General features: G+C 37.8%; 1 protein-coding gene and 1 long non-coding RNA gene across 5 annotated transcripts; one reads left to right on the top strand and one right to left on the bottom strand.

Moving 5' to 3' along the window:
* Window positions 1–434: 434 nt before the first annotated feature.
* Window positions 435–5,915, bottom strand: LOC131771831 (uncharacterized). Of its 3 annotated transcripts, XR_010717873.1 has the most exons (6): window positions 5,707–5,915; window positions 4,504–4,690; window positions 2,514–2,743; window positions 1,834–2,114; window positions 1,534–1,678; window positions 435–1,352 (listed from the first exon to the last, which is right to left on the bottom strand). It is a non-coding gene; the product is annotated as an uncharacterized lncRNA (long non-coding RNA). The 3 variants fall into 3 exon arrangements; XR_010717872.1 differs by lacking the exon at window positions 5,707–5,915 and having other exon boundaries at window positions 4,504–4,763; XR_010717874.1 differs by lacking the exon at window positions 5,707–5,915 and having other exon boundaries at window positions 435–1,266; window positions 4,504–4,763.
* Window positions 5,524–18,208, top strand: LOC131775125 (uncharacterized). 2 transcript variants are annotated; one of them, XM_059091213.2, is made up of 9 exons: window positions 5,524–5,653; window positions 5,895–6,379; window positions 7,256–7,466; window positions 7,870–8,168; window positions 8,587–8,727; window positions 11,073–11,401; window positions 14,326–15,492; window positions 15,656–15,923; window positions 16,510–18,208. In XM_059091213.2, exons 2-9 carry the CDS (start codon window positions 6,203–6,205, stop codon window positions 17,089–17,091), a joined length of 3,174 nt encoding a protein of 1,057 aa, XP_058947196.2. In that variant the 5' UTR covers window positions 5,524–5,653; window positions 5,895–6,202; the 3' UTR covers window positions 17,092–18,208. The 2 variants fall into 2 exon arrangements, with proteins under 2 accessions (XP_058947196.2, XP_058947197.2); XM_059091214.2 differs by having other exon boundaries at window positions 5,634–5,767.
* Window positions 18,209–18,280: the final 72 nt, after the last annotated feature.

Here is an 18,280-nt window from a genome sequence, read left to right as displayed (position 1 = left end):
GAGGTTAATCCTGTTAACATTTTGGACTAGGACGCGACGCAATTCCGGGAAATGAGGCGCGACGTGGAGTTGTAGCTTTGTTATTAGTGTTGAAATTAAGAGGAATCATTTTAAACCAATGTTTACTGGTTGTATTTACAAACCAGGGAACCAAAACTTAGATTAATTTATAACTGAGATGGATGAAGGTTGCTCAAACTGTAACCTCGAACGCTAGAAACTGATTTTACTAGGAAAATTTAGCGTTGATTGTAACACCACAAACAACAACACGCAAACTTCAGGAATACATCTAGATACGATCTCAGCCAAATAGTTTCTAAGCCTGTTCGTGTCACTGGGAATTCAAAGACTACAAAGGACTTAATTTTTGTGAATCATAACCATCTCATTATTTAGTCTGAAGTTATTCTTTAATCTCTTAGTGACCACAACTGGATTCTTTGGGTTTTCCAAGCAGGTGTTCGTAAATTTCCAGCTAAAGTGAACCAAATATTTAGTTACCCGTTAAACGCACAAGGAAGATGGATGTTTACTAATTCTTTACCACGGGTACACATTTTTCCCCGATTTCTCAAAGAAAAGTTTGAATATGCTCCTGGTTTTTTTTCCAAGGTAGCCGTTCATCCATATATTCCATATATATTTGTCAGAGATGGGTGGAGAATAGCTGCTCTGGTGGAGAGGCATAACGTCATCCAAGGAATATTGCAAGATTCTATCATTTTCTTTTTTTATGGAAATTCAAAAGGGTAGGTCTCTATCTATCTATTACTTCACCTCGGATATGGCTTCTTTTGCATAAAGTTCTTTAGCTTTAATTACTGCAAGCGACATAGCAGGTCGGTTGAGAGGAGGGTTTAAGCAAACAGGAAGAAATGTAAGTTTACATGATTACTTTCGTCTATAGCAGTTATTTTTGTTGGAAAGAGAGAAATCTTGATAACAGGTCATGACTGAACGAGGTGTTTTTTGCCCAGACAGTTGTAGCTTCGTGATTAACATACATTCAGAAATGATCTAAATAACCGCCAATGTTGTTCAAGTCTTGTTCCCATGCTTTTTGAAACCAAACAGCCAATCTACTTTGTAAGTGAGGCAAATTCTGAATTCATGACTCCATGTTTCTCGGCCGCAAGAGCTTCAGAAGTTGAAAGGCGGATAATTTGAGAATTTATGTCGACATCTGGCAAACACAGACTCAACTCGTTGATTATGTTTGCCATGACCGCATTTCCCTCTTGGGTTGGTAGTGTGTCCCACTTGCTGCAAAAGGGCAAAGTGCAGTTTTGTCAGAATTCCATTTGCTGTTCAGTCGTGAGTTTCCCCGTTTTATGCAGAAATTGAACAAGCTAACAAATGAGGAAACAAACTATATAAAACGATTCTATTAAAAAATAGGGCTTCAATGATAGCTTTTTGGGCTCCCTGAGCTATCTACAAAAATTGTTGTTTAATAAATTGATCGAGCACTGATTAGGAGTTGAAAATATTTGCAAGTAGTCATTTCAGAAGGTATCAATTATTACTCACCCAACTCCGAACTCTGAACTCCGCCGGCATTGCTGCTTTTGATGACATAGATGAAAGCAAAGGCATTTGGTAAGTAGTTCACAACAATGTCGTCCATAATATCTGACTCCCCGACTTCAGGGCTGTCAAAGATCACAAAACCATCCTAGTGTGGAAACAGAGTAAGTAAGTTTATTTTCTCCATGTAATTCTCCTTACAACTCGGCGTTAAAACCCCCAAAGGGTTCGTGAAATTAAGTTGCCACCTTGCATCATATTTATAAAAGCATGGTTTGAGGCATGATCGTCGGAGTATCTAACCTGTAATAATCTGTTAGACCAAGTTAGTTTGATGTCTTTTCTCTTAAACTTGCTGACTTGACATGAACAAATTCTGATATTTGATCTAAGTAAGGCGAGGATTCTTTGAGATACTATATCTCGGGAGCCTTTCCTTCTTCGTTATAGTGTATCTTTACCCTTTCCTCTCTTCCATATTTCAATTCACACATTGTAGATGCTGTACTCAGAACTGTGGAATGGCAAAAGCTCTTCACCAAGAATTAGGGTCAATATGCTGCTTTTGCCTGCACTGGTCTCTCCTAGGCGTAAGTAAAATGCAAAATGATCATTGCTCAAATCTTAAATCTCAAGTTCTTCCTTAAACAATCAATATAAGTTTGAAATTTTACCATAAGAGAAATACAATTGCCATGCATAAAGTATTCTTCCCATAAACTCGAGTTCAAGTGATTCAACGTAATTTTTTTCGGTTTTAAAGGTCAAATCCTCACTACATAGGGTAAACTCTAAGGCTTAAGAATTCAATAGATCGTAGCTGACAGTTTTGTTAAGACAAAATGAAATTAATTGGGAAACATCCTAGCCAAGTAGGTTTTTGACACTCCTCTTTGTCACCGGGTTTCTTTGTGCTTAGCATGATCATGACTGATCAAAGCACTCCAGTGGTTTGGGCAAGGTATTATATTCAACATATTCACCTGCTATTAAAACAACATAATCTCTGTCGTCTATTCTTTTCATTCTTGTCTTGACTTTTGAAAGGACGTCGCCCTCGCTTGTGTTCAGCAAATCAAGGAAGGTAGCGTCAAGAAAATAGGTGGCTTTGATGAAAGCTGTATTTCCCTCTCCACCTCAGCGTAATAATCAAGACGGGCTAACGACTTTTTCTTGTCCATTGATTGTGCCTCTAATCAATCACCTAAAAGGCCTGAAACATGCGTAAATATTGAATGGATTAAAGAAGTAAATGAGTTTATTTAGACTAATTGTAACATTTAGGCTAGAAGAGAAAAAAGCTGATATTACCGCTGGGCAATTTACACTTAATTCAAGAAAGTTGATTTTTTGCTTGTTAAAAATGCAGCGCCGAGTTTAAGTTGGTAAAGTATCAGTTACGTTCTATATTCCTATTCACAACTGAAAAACGACAAATGTATGAGTGTGCAGGTCGAACTGAGTGTTTACTGCCGTCCGTGTCATTGCAGAAATAAAAGCTCAAGTAAGTAGCTTTATATAACAAGGGCGATCGAAACTTAGTTACAACACTAAGACAAGGCAAACGAGCACCCGCCTGTTACGAAAAACCCAAAAAAGCCACAGGGAAAATAAGAACGTATTTCCGGACCAAATGCAGCTACGCCGACCCTCGGTTAGAGATCGAGTACAGTTCACCACATATACTAACTATGCATGCATAATTTAGAGTATAAAAACGTTAAAGAGATGCTTGAACGTCCATTAAGCAAGAACTCACCTGTTGTTAAGTGGCTGAGATGCATAAATTATTACTGTCAGACCTCATATACACTACAACTAAAGAGTTTGTTTGTGCCAGGAGGAAATTATTTTCATTTTCTCTCACTGCCACCTACAGCTTAGTTCCACCGAATGACATGACATTTCATCAAAGCCACCTATTTTCTTTATCTGGATATATCGTTAATATAGTTTTCAAGTAGAAAGGAAAAAAAAAAGTCATAAGGTTTCATTATTGTTAGTTTAATTCTCAAGTAACCTTGCAAGAAACAAATGGCAGACACCGTGAGCCAGATGAATTACAATTAAATTTTGAGGTCGAAAGGACTGAAGTAATTACTTCATTTTGTGTTCGAGACCTTACTGTCTGCCTGCTGTTGTGAATTCACCGATCAGAACAAAATAGAAAGCTGAGCCTAACTAATTTCAATTTCCTTCGGTGAACTGTCTGCCAAATGACTATGAGGTCTTTTGCCACATGATTCTGTCATGATATTGCCATAGTTAATCATATTTTTCGTATGGCAAGCTTGATAGTACTGTCTACGACCGATAACTGACCAAGAAAGAGTACAAATGCTCGATTACTCGTGACAGTGAGTTTAAAAGCTTCAAGCAATTTCTTAAAAGCAGAAGCCCAACTACTTTGGCAGCAAGGCCATTGTAGCAATGGCAAGCGGCCGAACCATTGAGCCATGACACAGAATAAAAACAATATAGAGAATAATGGTCTTTAGGTGTTTCTAAGTAAAAAGTTCGGAGCCAGTTTGAGAAAATAACTTAATAACGCTAAGAATTAACAAATTTACAAGCGAGCGATCTGCAGCTGTTCTGCTGTATTATGTTGGGTCGATTGATGCATTGATCAGTACCCGAACAGACCTGAAATTATAGAGCTGAATTTAAGGATCAAGTTGCGTTTCTATGTTTCCTTGAAATCTTTGCAGTAGTTTTAATCGCGTAATAATAATAAAAATCTGTTACTGCAAGACATCTTAGATAGTAACGATATATGATACATGAAAGCCTCATAGATTCTGAGCCATTTGTTTTACGATGCCACGTCGATAAGCTACAGCGATGTGATGACAAGTTTAGTCTAAAAATTCATCGACTCGCTATCGAAAGGCACAACTGAAAGGAATAGCATTAAAGGATACTTACTGCCAAGTAAAAGTTTGTAAAATTAAATTATTTCCCTGGTAGTCTTACCTCATTGCAGGCCGAGCGGTTATCTTTCGAGAGCTTAGATGAGCGAGCATCCTTTTCTTCTTTCTTCGATGTTTTGGCATCCGGTAGTTGGAATGCTCAAATTCTGCACTATATTGATAACCTCGGCTATGTCATCTGCCTCATTCAATCTTTGTCTGATGGCTTCCATTTTTTCTTCCAAAAGAAACTGTGGGAAATTGAATATACGGCGCCCAGTAGAGAATGAATTTTTTAATTTTTGGGATTGTTTGGAAGGCTTACTTTCCTAGAATTATCATGTGATGACTCACGGTAATCAAAGTGTCATGTCATGTTTACATTTAATACAAAGCGACCTTTAATTTGAAGCAGTGAAGTCGCTCTTGAACCTGATATAATAGAAATCTTCGGCGAAAATACTAGCGTTATCAACCGCTTTGCTCTTCTAAACTACCAATCCCCGGCTAATTTCAAGAATAATCAAAGTCTAATATTGACGTTGAATCAGTCGGCCTCTAACAGAACTATACCTCAACAAAAACAGATGCTCTTTCTTTATTTATAGAAGTCAAACATTCCAAAGCTATTTAGCGTGAGTCAACCATGAATCCCTTGTTGAAAACCGCTCACGTCCGAAAGTTTTTTAGAATTCTCTTATAAACATGGACGGAAAAGCCAAGATAGATAACATTTTTGCGATGATTTTGTTTTCTAGGAAATCGCTTCTGATTGCTATAAGTGTCGCACATTTTATCATTTCATTGGCTGGCAGCTCGTGGTGATGACAGGCATGTCTTTCAACCGTGACATACAAACAATCTTTACTCGTCGTAAACGCGAGAACTATCTGATTTTGGCTCTTACATTACAGATTGAAGTGGGATCACATCGCGCCAATCAATTTATCAGCGTTTTGAAATACTGATACATATTGGAATAGAACTATTTGCAAAGAAACCACAAATGAGAGAGATTAAATAGAGACTTACAAAGCAGTTTACCTGTCTGTGACAAATGTGTAATGACAGGGACTTTCCCTTATTCCCAGAAAAACCATCGCAATTTTCTCAGAATTAGTTAAACCTGAAATGTCTTATTTTGTATTTCTTTGGGCAAGGAACAATGATCTTTGCATTTAAACCTTTTCCATTACCCCCAGAAGCAAAATAAGGTGAGATACAGCTTAGTCGAGTTAACTGTTTAATATGTGGAAATGATACTTACGAGACGGCTGTAGTCTGATGAATCATGCTAACAATTGATTCTTTTAAACGACCGTGACGCGGTACGTGTATTTCGTTCTTTGCAAACTGAATTGTTTTGCCTGTTGAACTTATTTCATAAATACTTCGTACAGGCACTTTCTAAGCGTTTTATGTGATGCTTAATATGGATTCACCATTGAATTTCAGAGAGCCAACCGTCTGAGAAGAGTATTATGGTCTGTTAAGAGATCAAGTGATCGTGCACAGGAGAAAATCCTGTCTTGTTTTTTACCTTCCGAGTTTTGTGGCGCATGAATAGGATTTGTCTGTGGCACAGCGACTTTGAATCAACCGTTGAGCATCTCTATAGGCTGGTAAATGGATAACTAGGATTTGAGGAATGCAACATTACGAGTGCTTTTAAAAGAAGCAACCTTGCATTGGGTATTATTTGACGCCATTTGAAAAAATACTCTACTGTTGACGTGACTTCTCGAGAATTTTGTCAAAAACGCATGATGTCTACGGGGCTGGAGAAAGTGGATACCATGGACGATATACAAGAAGCTTGCGAATTAGTTAAATCTTTTGGTCTTTCAACAAAAGGCTTAGATTCGTTAAATGAGGTGAAGAACAAACTTCGTGAGCATTTAAAAGGGTTGGAGGAGACTTCGTCGCGAAAGATTGGAGAGGTATGCAATCACAGTAACACTTTTTCAGTTCAGATATCCCTGATATTTATGCGGAATATGATAAATTATCCGACTATATGTAAATCTAAGCTGTCGGAGTACACATTGTTTCGCTTGTTTTGCTGCTTTAAAGCAAATTTATCCATTGTTATTCTTGCATAATATTTAGAATGGTTGAAATGCGTGATCAAGAATGAGGCAACGCAGGAATGTATCAATACCGCTATACCCAGTACATGTTTCGTTTGGTTCTCCAGACTATAGATCGATGGCTTCATTTTCATTTTTATTCAAAAATTAGGACCTATTGGCTTGCAGTAATAGTGACGATTTCAGTCCTTTTTTGAAGCTCTGAAGTCTCCGTATCCTTCGAAAGAATATTCATACAAATGCACAATTTGCTAATCGAAAATGGCATCCCCTCTCCCCATAAGGGTTTTGTCCCTAAATATTAATTTTTTTCAAACTTGTCAGTGTGGTCGAAGTAATATTTTCGACACGGAATTTTGACAGTCTGTACAATATTTAGAGGAATCGCTTGCGGATCAAGGGGGATTGGTGCTCACTCGCAGAATGGTAGCCCGGCTAGTTTCAATATATAAAAAGAGTGACTACTGTTTAAAGCTTTAAACAACAGCTAAGTATATCCAATGGGTTCCTCGAAAAAAAAAACTCGTCAAAAATGCAATATTCATCGCTGATTTACAAGATTGAAGATCTGGAGGTGTTCAAAATCAGCGCTGCTACCAGTCGTGAACCGGAAAGGCCTCTAATAGGGGAAAAAACGTTTAGCAACGCTACCTGTGTTCACTTGGATCAAATGTATTTAGTGCTAACTACCTTCAACAATTTTGATTGAGATCTTTTTACTTGCAGACACACGAAGTTATCTCCAACGCTGGGAAATCGGACGCTGACAAACGCAGAAAGTTGCTCGATCTTTATAAAAGAACTGAGCAGTTTATGGGTCAGTTTGAGGCGGAATTTTTGGAAACACTTGAAAAGAGCTTCGAAGACCTAAATAAATCTTTGCAAGAGAGAAAACAGAATGTTGAACCAAGTGATCAGTACGTTGTTCTTGTTGCAGGTGTGTTTTGCTGTCATCAGTAAAAGAGTTTCATGTTCGCTTAGACTTGGGATGCAGTCACAATCGTTATGGACGAGGTATCATTTCGAGAAGCAACAAAAACGCCATCAGCATCTTATATTAATTAACATTCCTTTGCATTACCGTAACTGTTAACAGACAATATTATTTAGCCTAAATTGTTATATATAAAAGAGGGCAATATCCACAAACTTCTAAGGTGGTTGGGCCTCTGTTTGTTTTTGGTATCATGCTCTCGCACTTAGTCACTAATTTTATAAGCCAGTTCAAGATGAATTAAATCTTGCTAACAGGTAGTGTTTTTTGATCTTGCTTTAACGCTTTCCAAGCTTCGATTATGCTTGGTCATTGCCTTTTATTTTATGATTCCTCTCTTGACTAGGTGAGACTAGCGCTGGAAAAAGCAGTGTAATTAATCTCATCTTGGGAGAAGACCTTCTTCCCTCTAGAACACTAAGCACCACGTCCACAATTTGCGAGCTGAAATATGGAGAAAAGCCGATGGTCGGTGTACACTACAAGCCTAATGGAACAAAAACTCCTGAACCAGCATTCCACGAATTGAATGATGGAAGTAAAACCTACAAAGAACAAATCGAGAAGTTTGTGTACGTCAAAGAAGATCGAGAGAAAACACCTTACGAGAAAATTGAACTGTTCTTTCCACACCCTTTGTTTAAGGTACTCACGAAGTTGATAGATGAAGCGAAAAAGTTGCGACCAAATTTCGGAATAAAAAAATTCAGGATCAACAGTAAACCTCTGCACGTAGCTCTATGGAATAAATTATAGAGTTAGACTATAAAGATTAAAACAGCTTATTTCTGAAAAACTTTAGCGGTGTGTGAGGCGAAGATAATTTCAGTGAAAGGAATAATAAATGCTTGTTCCAAATTCCATGGTTTCTTTGGTTACAGTGCATTAAAATGAAGGTGCGAGAGTTAATGGCTAACCATGAAGAATGGTTTAAAAAAATTTTTGAGAAATGCTGGTCATGGTAAATAATATTTCAATGAACTCATCTATAAAAATAACCCACGGAACTTGTAAAAAGTAATAGGACTGCGAATCTCATTACGGATTCATGTTTCAATTTCAGGAGAATGTAATGATCGTTGACAGCCCTGGTGTAGGAGAAAGCGATGTCATGAGTAGTTTTGTTCTCAACTACCTGCCGCGGGCCTTTTGTTTCATGTACGTTCTCTGTACATCCAATGCTGGAGGAATTCAGCCCGACAGGGTAAGGAAAAGGAACACTAGGTATTACAAATCTAATCAAAACTATAATAGCATTCTCGAACGTGATTAGTTATCACCCGATTTGAGCACTAATAGGACAGTGTACGCGTCACGCTTGTAATTGGACAGTGTAATGGGACTACTTCAAAAGAATTTACTACATGCCATATAGGTACAGGCAGGTGTTTGTAAAAAAAGTTTACTTAGCTTTTTCATTAGTACACATTTCTTTTTCTAGGAACCTTGTTTATCCAGCCTGTGCTGAATTCTAATTTTTCAACCAAATTTTATTAATTTTTTTAATATTATTAGATCTCCTAGTATCAGTTAATATTCTTGTATTGAAAATAATTACATCAAATCTTGCAGATGTATGACAGACTATTTTTGGTCTGAACCTCCTAACATTTTACCACTTGAAGGGACTGGTATTGGCTATAAGAGTATAGTCAAATTAAAGGTTTTTGCACAACCTATGCATCGAGTTTTTGTTATAAAATATTGTATCCTTCTCAAAACTAGTTTATTAGAATAAGAATGAGTTACCGGGAACAAGTATGGCTTTCATGATGATAGTTTCCAGATTTGTCAAAAAGTCACTGCCTACTAAAATCCTCAGTTCCTTTGCCTTGCTAGCCCAACCTCATCAAAACATTGCCAACAGGAGTGATTAGCAAATTATTGATACAGACAAGAGGGCCTATTCCCACATACATCCTCCTCAATCCTGTTAGCTTACTATGGTCATGGCATTTCAAACATGGTGTATATGCCGCAAGTTTTCCATTTCCCTGACTAATTACTTTGTAAAAGTGTTTATATGTTGAGGAAATGGTTGGGTTGAAATATAATACAAAGACTTGCCAGTAGATAGTGTTATTACAGATACTTGCCAGTAGATAGTTTTATTACGGTTTTTATTCAGTGTAACGTAGGGCTGGAAAATAAACTAATAAGAGCTCCGCTTTTAGGCTTGGCTAAATCTATATATTACTCGTGATTAACATCTCATTCGTGATTAACATCTTATTCGTGATTAAGAAACAAAGCTTCGGTCCTATTAACATTAATAATCAGTATAATCAATAAGAAGAGGTTCAGTAAAAGTGGGCTTCTCATCCACAGGAGAATGATACCTAAGGATTATGCCATAGGACTGTTTTCATCATTGCTTCAGTGATTCCTTAGAAATAAAAGTTGCCCTAAGTCTCAGTTTTAGCTTAGAGCTCTGTTTTAAAATGTCAAAGAGAAGCAGAAATGGTCGTTACTATGCTCATATGAGCGGCGAGACGCTTCTTTCCCACTTGATTATACTAATGCAGACCCAAAGCAGGACCAACACATTACAAATGTTCTATATTTTATTAACACTTTAATATCATACTTAGTCAACGTCAATTCAAACTGATTAGTCTTTTTTTTTTCCGGAGGAATATGACATCCTAACCGCTCATATTTTCAAGATAGATTTTAGACAAGCATGTGTCGCTAGACACTGTGCGGCTCCTCGGTTCGCTCACTTTATATAGCATCAAAACTAGCAACACAATTTGGTGATTGTTTTCTGATGCTTTGCAAATACACATTTTTCACAAAAATCACCAAATACTACTTAGGAGGAAAGGGAAGGGTCACCATACAAAACACGATGTACTTGGGAATAGTCGCTATTATGATTCATCAAATATCTTGCCTTGCGCCCGATTGGTCTAAACACACCACGTGATCGATTAATCTCCAACTAAAACATCCAAGCAATATCCCCCAATTTTCAAACTTACTTCGCTACGGTAAGTCTTCGTTTCATATTAAATTGGAGACGAGAGAGGGTTTTGTGGTTGTCAGAGAAGAAAGAACTTTTTTTTGTTCATTAAGTCGTACTAGAGAACACTCAAAAGAAAACGTCCCACACTTCATACAGTAAGCTGTTCATAAAATTTTTTCCACGCTCTTTGCAAAATATTGAAGGATAATAAACACAGTAGCCTCTATTATGCGCCAAAATATGCACTTTTGTTTCTCCTTGGACATTATCTGTTCCTCGAAGTTTACAATTTTCCTCGAATTTCGCTCTCGGAAAACTGTTCGTCCGCGGACAAATATCCGCGCATATTTTTGCACCGAATAGAGGCTACTGTTTCTATAGCGTAAACAAAGATATTTTCCGAAATATCCTATCAGCAATTGGCTCTATATTTGGGAGCGCAGGATAGTTGAAACATTTCTTGTCAGACCATATTTGCCACGCATAGGTGTACGAAGTATCTTACTAAAAGTTCAATATAGAGTTTGTCATGCTGTGTCAATTTTCTTAGGTCTTATTTGATTTTCCTTTTGTCTTAAAAGTTAGGAAAGCTACTCACGTGCGCTCAAGATCTGAGGAAAAGTGCCAACTTGGATTTGTCACTATCAGCTGCCTGTACGTTGTTTGTCTGCAACAAATGGGATTTGGTTGAGGACAACGAACGCGAAGAGGTGAAAAGGGATACGGTCAAAAAGCTTACAAGAATACTTGGTAACTTCAATCCGAAATCGCAGATTGTCTATTTGTCATGCAAAACCGCGCAGTTAGCTCAGACCTATGGGGTAGTGACAGAGGATTTCAGCAACCTAATAACAGGGATTAGTAATCTCGTAGTTTCGTCCATGAAGAATAATCTGCAGATGAATACTAGGTAGGTGAACTTCTGAATAATTCTAAGTGAAGCCTTGAATATATATTGTATCAAATACACAACAAAGACAAAACCTTGAGATGGAAATTAAAGTTCGATTACGAAGTAGAATTGGAATAAAGATGTCACTAAGGAGTCATCAAGTAAGGTAGGATGCAGATGATTACATGAAAGTACCTAAATCAGCTCCAATGATTATTCATTTAATGGCATTGTGCTATAATATAACAGTAGAGTTTATGTTCGCGGGCATAAGTGTTTTAAGCCCGACTCGTACTCATTTCAACCCGAGCCGTTAGGCGCGTTGAAATTGTGACCAGTACGATTCACGTGGCCGAACGCAATAGCCAACAACAAAAAGAAAGGTTAAGTCCACTGAAATCTGTAAGACTTTAAAACATAGTATCTCAGCTCAATGAAATCTGTAAAACATCAAAACATGGTAAATCAGCTTCCAAATGTATGTAAAATATAGCCGAATGGCAGCCAAACAGATACGCAAAAATCAACTCACAAGAATTAAAATCGCTTATGTGGTGCAACATAATATCATATCGAATTTTTTAAAATAAATATTTATTAGTATATTTGAAAAATCAGTACATTGTTACACTACATACATAACTGAAAGGTTAATTACTAACATTAATACTAGATAACTTACATTTTTTTGACTACGTATATTACTGCGTAATACAAACACAAATCATTACAATTTACTAATCAATAAAATAAAATAACAATAGATTACAATGAAAAAGATAAGAAAAAAAATTATTTTATCAACCATGTAGAATAACAATAAAGATTAAAATTATTTAAATTCTATTAAGGTTTTTCAGACAAGGAATTTTTTGAAGCACACACAACAAAGAAAAATTTTAAGATATCAAGCTATTAAAAAAATCACTTCCCCAAACATTTTCTATTTTTCGCTAAACAAATTAATCTTTTTAGAATTAAAAGCGATGTATTTTTCTGTTTCGTATTCTTTTTCAAAATTATTTTAAAGTGTCTTAGGTCTGGCTTAATGATTTTTTGTTTTACAGGTCCAAAGGTAGATTTGTCCTAAATCTATTATATAGTTGTCAAGATGCATTACCTCCTTCAAAATTCCGATAATCACATCACGTAACGAGAGACACCGGCAGCTACTAAGTTTATTCAATATGTTAGTAAGAACCTCATTCCAGAAGGACTTTGAATAAAAACACTCAAACAAGATATGGTTTATTGTTTCGCGAGTCTCTTGACAAAGGGAAGAATTTGGATTTGAAACAACCTATTTTATACAAAAGTTCATTTGAAAATAGGATAGAGTTTAACACTTTGTGTTGGAACGAGCGTACATACGGTTCGCTAGCAACTCTAAACGGTAGGAGGTATACTTCTAAGGATTGATATTCCCTTAATTAAAACTCCTCAGTTAGCTTAGACCATTTCCTTGGCTTTTCATATTCATTTTTCACCGCTTCGAAAATTGTTTTTTATATATCGTAAGTCCAACGGCAAAACTTTTCTCAAGCCTGTCTCTACTAAAAAATTGTCTTTACTAAATCTTTTCTTTTCACAGTGTTAAATGACTTGATATTTTAATGCGCCAGATATCGTGAACATCCAGTTCTGATTGTATTTCTTCAATAGCGGCAATTACAGATCTTCTCGGAGAAATATTTCCACTTCTTTTGTCAACAGCGGGGTTTAAAGGACAATTAAAATCACCTCCGAAAATGATGTTTTCAATTGAGTCAAAATCTATTTCAATAATAGTTTGCAAAACCGCATGATAAAAAGAAACTAAGTCATTATCACGATTTTAAAAAAGGTGGTTTTACCCCGGAGCTCAGCAGAAACACAAACCCACTTTACGAGGCTCATTACCATTCCTTCATAATAATACCCTCCGTGATAATATCATATCGATTGGTTGGGACTGTTTTCATCGTCAAGTTTGAGACTTTGAAGCCCTTTTTTTTTCCCACCTGAGTACTCTTCTTTGTCTGCTGAGGTGCATTTCCATAAAAGGATGGAGGGAAAGCATGGAAAACCACCCTGATAATTTTAATTAAATTTTAGATGTACGGCCCGATGAAAGATGTTATTTTGAATTCTGTTGATAACTCCATTTACTCATGCAAACATTTCAGCCTTTGTCCCACACCTTAGATGTATGAAAAAAGATATAGTGAAACTGCACGATTATGCGGACAAAATCTTTTAGAAGGAGTAGGGAATTGCCCAAAAGTTACATGGCTTTGTTTCCTGCGATGAAAATACACCATCGAGTGAAGTTGACGAGGAAAATGCAAATTTTTTCTTGCTTATGCTAGAAGCTCCTTTTGAAATAAACGGACGACTTTGAATGTCCTAACAAGCACTTTTCGATACGGCTTAGGAATCCGACCTGCAGGATGTCAAGCTGTGTTCGTTTTTATGCTTAAACAATGCTGCAAGAAGATTGCGCAAACGTAGCAATGGGTTTTTGATCGTAAATGGCTGTTGTCATCGTACGATTTTTTGTTTCTGGCTTTTTAGTGATTTATTTCAGCAGGCAGAAAACTCATTTAATAACCCGAAAAATTCTCCATTTGTGCCACAATGCCAAACAAACTGATAATTTGTGGGTCCAAGCGTATAAGCGTTCTGCTTATGGTAGGGACCATAAATTCTGAAATAGAAAAATGCAGAAGACATTTTTGATTTTGAAAAAATACACTTTTCACTTTTTTGTCACTGACTAAGAAATCAGTTAAAGGAGACAGTTTGCATCACACTTGTCGTGAGGTAAAATTGATACCCAGAAAACTCTTGATTTTCTATTAAGGATTCTAAGAAATGAAAAGTTATGCATTGGTATTGCCGTTTTAATTGTTTAGCAGTTTTAAACATAACATCAAACAATTTCTTATATGATTATTCTTCAGATGGTTGGAGGATCTCCTCGATCGCATGTCTCGTCAAGTCCGCATAAGACTGAAGTCAGCAAAAATGTCTCATCAGGAAACAGAAGAAAAAATCAAGAGACTGTTAAGCCGCATGGAAGAGCTACAGAATTCTCAGAAACGTATATTTGATGAACTTAGTGAGCATCAGTCGAAAATATTTGAAGACATCCTCGAGAAGCTAGCTTTGCACTTTAAATCGGAGGGAACTATCTCGAGTTTCTGCGACTGGTCTGAAGAAGAGGTCCCCAAACCCCTTGGGACATGGCGGGAAACAAAGAACGAGGTGTTAAAGTGCGTCTCAGAGAGAACACACCAATTTGTTCAGCACTGGGAAAACGAAGAGAACGAATTCGACAGAGCTCGAGTGTCATTGATCCAACATTGTTGCAAAAAGTATGATATAATGGAGGAAGAAATGCGCGAAGTAGCAGAAGATTTTTTTATCGTCGACGAGGTGGAGGGCGATCTTCCACAGGATGAAGGTGGACAAAATTTGAAACGATCTAGAGTAAGAAGAAGATTACAAACAAGTACTGCTCCGCCATGGCTTCGGCAAGGATTGGCATCAGTGGTGGTAGGGTCTCCACTTAGTATCCTCGGAACCAAACTTAAAAGGAAGCTCCACTACAAAACCAAACTGGACACGTTCCGCGATGATCCATGTGCCTACATGTCAAAGCGATCACAGAAATGCCTCAAAGTTATTTCTACTCGAGACCGCTTGCTTCCGTTCATCAACGAACAACTAGAAGACGCCGTACTGTACCTAAGGCGGATCAAGGAGAAGATTCCTAAGCTGAGAGAAGGTGACGAGCTCATCTATCAACGGCTACTTGAAGACGAGAGAGGCAGTACTGAGATTCGGAAGATCTACGAGCCTTTAAACAACGAGCTGGAATCTCTGAGACGCGAAATAACCGTGTACACTCTGCGAGAGATCAAGCAGTCTGATTTCGCAAGAGAAGAGTTAGAGTGCGATTTTGGAAATTTTGATTCTGTCATTGGACGAGGCAGCTTCTCAACAGTGTTTAGAGGCGTTCTTCATCGCAAAGGATCGCCAGAGATCATGGTGGCTATCAAGATGTACAGTGACTTGCTTACCACTAACAATGTGTGGCATTTTGTTGACGAGGAACGTGCTTTAAGGTATGGATATCAAAAGACCATTTTCTTTCATACAGTTGTGTTCATTTGACAGATCGACTGTAATTCGTGGTGTCCTGCATCAGATTTTGCATGCTGCCTAGAGTCGGAAATACTATAGTTTGCTACACATGCGATTGAAATGAGCCTCTTATCTTTGTCTTAGAAAACTGCGCCATCCAAACATTGTGGGTTTTTACGGAACCAATTTGCACCACGGCCCCAACGGCACCAAAGTGATGATCGTCCTCGAGCTTTGCAGTTGTTCCCTCAGATATCGAGTACATACCCATCTCGAGGATTCACCCGCTCGATCGTCGAACGACACAGTCAAGAAGAAAGTGTTATCATGGGCACAACATATCCTGGAGGCTTTGCATTATATCCACTCAGAAGGATTCGTTCACCGAGATTTAAAACTGGAAAATCTACTGGTAAATGTGTATTGAAGTTGAAATTTGATTTCTTAAGTTCTCTGTTCAGTCGTCAGTTACTTTTTTCAAACGACATGTATAGGGCGATTTTCCATCCTCAGGGAAGCGTAGCCTTTTGCACCCTCCCCCGCTCATTTTTTCAAAAATATTCCAGCCTTCAGACGTACTACCTGCCGTACTCTTTACTTGTTTAAGAGTGGATTTGGGGGGGGGGGGGGGAATGAGGGAGGGGAGGAGGGGCTTTAGGTTTCTTGTGGCTGCACATTATGTCTTGGTGATGAAAATTGTATGCTTTATATAATGGAAATCAACCACCCGTTTCCATGGTATTTTGCGTGAGATCTCAAGCAGAAGATTGCATCTCATGCAGAAAAAATTCTGCAGCTTTATTTTAAATCAATGGCAGACATTTTTGGTTGACAATGATTAACAAGGAGTGTTTACCTTTGTCGCGGTACCCGGTGTTCATTACGATGAAACGCGATCTTGCAATCAACCAAAAAAGCACCAACATGACATTAGCCATTTACAGTTTCTCTTGTTCACTACGATTCTTTGTGAACGAGTTTCAATTTTTTCATTATAGCTGACACAAGGCGAGAAAGTGAAACTTGCAGATGTAGGAGTAGCTAAACATGAAAAAGAAATAACAGGTACGATGGTCGGCACCTCTCTGTACCTGGCCCCTGAAGTGTTTGAGGGTCGAATCTACAACAGCAAAGCTGACATGTATAGTTTTGGCTTTGTACTTTGGGAAATATGGTATGGTGAGCAAGCCTTTCAAACAGCGATGACAACCTGCGGAGTGTATCAGCTCGAAAAGATGAGACAGGGCTGTCGACCTGCTCACATCGAAGGCACCAATCATCCATGGGAAATATGGAAGCATGTCATGACTAATTGCTGGAATGAAGATCCACGTGTCAGGCTGACAGCAAAAAAAGCACTGGAAAGTTTTAAGGAGTTGCAGGAGGCTGAGATTCGACCCAAACGGAAACCAGTACCGCTACCGAGATCACGTTCGAGGCCACTTTCACAAAGCAAAACGCCTCCTTCAACAAAACCTAAGCCAGCTAGAAGACCAAATAAGCAAGGTGGAGTGTCTGTTTCTTACTACAAAAAAGTAGAGGCGGAGAGTGTTCACTTTGAATTAAAAGAAAAGAAGTAACGTAGAGGAGACTGAAAAGAACAATCGCTTTATATCTTAGTATTCGTTCGACTGCATTTAATTTAGGAGGAGGAGGTCTCTGAAATCAGGGATGTAACCAAACTTTACTCAAAGCTTCTAACGAGCTCCAGTGTACACTAATCGTGTTTTTTAATGGTAGTTCGTAAACGGCGTGGATTACAGATAGTTCCCAAAGGTAAATTTATTTCTTACTCGGCAACCGTTTCTCGAATTGATTGAAGAGAAGCTACACAATTTTTTTTTTATTTCACTATGACACCATGTTGCCTTTTTAGGGCATCGGGACGGTCAAAATATGCCAAAGAATAACTCAATAGATCAGGCCAAAAATACGGCCGGAGAGCGGGGCAATAAAATGGCTTCTGTGAACGATCAAACTTTGATATTTTTTCTCCGTTTTTTTAAGCTCGTCTTCTTAGGAAAATAACTTTTCAGTGCAGCAGATGATATTTGACTGTGAATACATGAAACTCATAAATGAAATGCAAACTATGTGAACTATATAAACTGTGTAATGCGAAGATCGCTTTCATATCTACAGATGTTATCGTTGTTCATGGTTTCGTTTGTGTTGTTTCCGTCTTTCACTCATGCCTTTGGGGCTCGGAAAAAGTACAGCGCAACTCGCAAAATATCCGCACCTATTATATTTTAATGATAAAATAAGGTGTATTATCCCTAAGTAAATCAAGTGAGTCTAACTTGCCGTCATCGATCGGTGCAACGTCTTTGACTGTACAAAGAATGAATCATAAACGTGTTATATCTAAGAAATAGTCCGTATACTGCAATACGACTGAAATTAACTCATGATAGGGCGAAAGGGCATCAGAGCCAATGCAGCAAGGAACCCCTGTAGCTAGACTTCGTAGGGAGTCCTGGAATAAAGTTCATAATTCACTGCAATGTATCTACTAAAATATCGGTCTTAAATTTTTAGTCATTCTGCTTGGAACAAGAGTATTGAAGGACGATCCTATTTTAAATAAGTTTTTTGGTTTGAAGCAGGATTAACTAGTGTTATTGAGTGACATTCACGCTCCAGCTATATCATTACATTAAGCGGCTATAGCGAGCAATGAGTTGCTGAAATCCATTAATAAAACGTTAAAACCAACAATGATGATTTATGTTCATCCCGAACAGAAAATCTCTCTCCCCTCCTGCA

This window comes from Pocillopora verrucosa, chromosome 6 (genome assembly GCF_036669915.1).
Source record: "Pocillopora verrucosa isolate sample1 chromosome 6, ASM3666991v2, whole genome shotgun sequence".
NCBI classification, from domain to species: domain Eukaryota; kingdom Metazoa; phylum Cnidaria; class Anthozoa; order Scleractinia; family Pocilloporidae; genus Pocillopora; species Pocillopora verrucosa.
Note: the sequence above shows the minus strand (reverse complement) of the source record. Positions and strands in the feature narration are given on the sequence as shown.

Coding starts and splice junctions, on each gene's coding strand:
- LOC131775125 (XM_059091213.2), top strand. CDS start 6,203: ATGATGTCTACGGGGCTGGAGAAAGTGGATACCATGGACGATATACAA. Junction 6,380..7,255: donor CGTCGCGAAAGATTGGAGAG/GTATGCAATCAC, acceptor TTTTACTTGCAG/ACACACGAAGTTATCTCCAA. Junction 11,402..14,325: donor AATCTGCAGATGAATACTAG/GTAGGTGAACTT, acceptor ATTATTCTTCAG/ATGGTTGGAGGATCTCCTCG.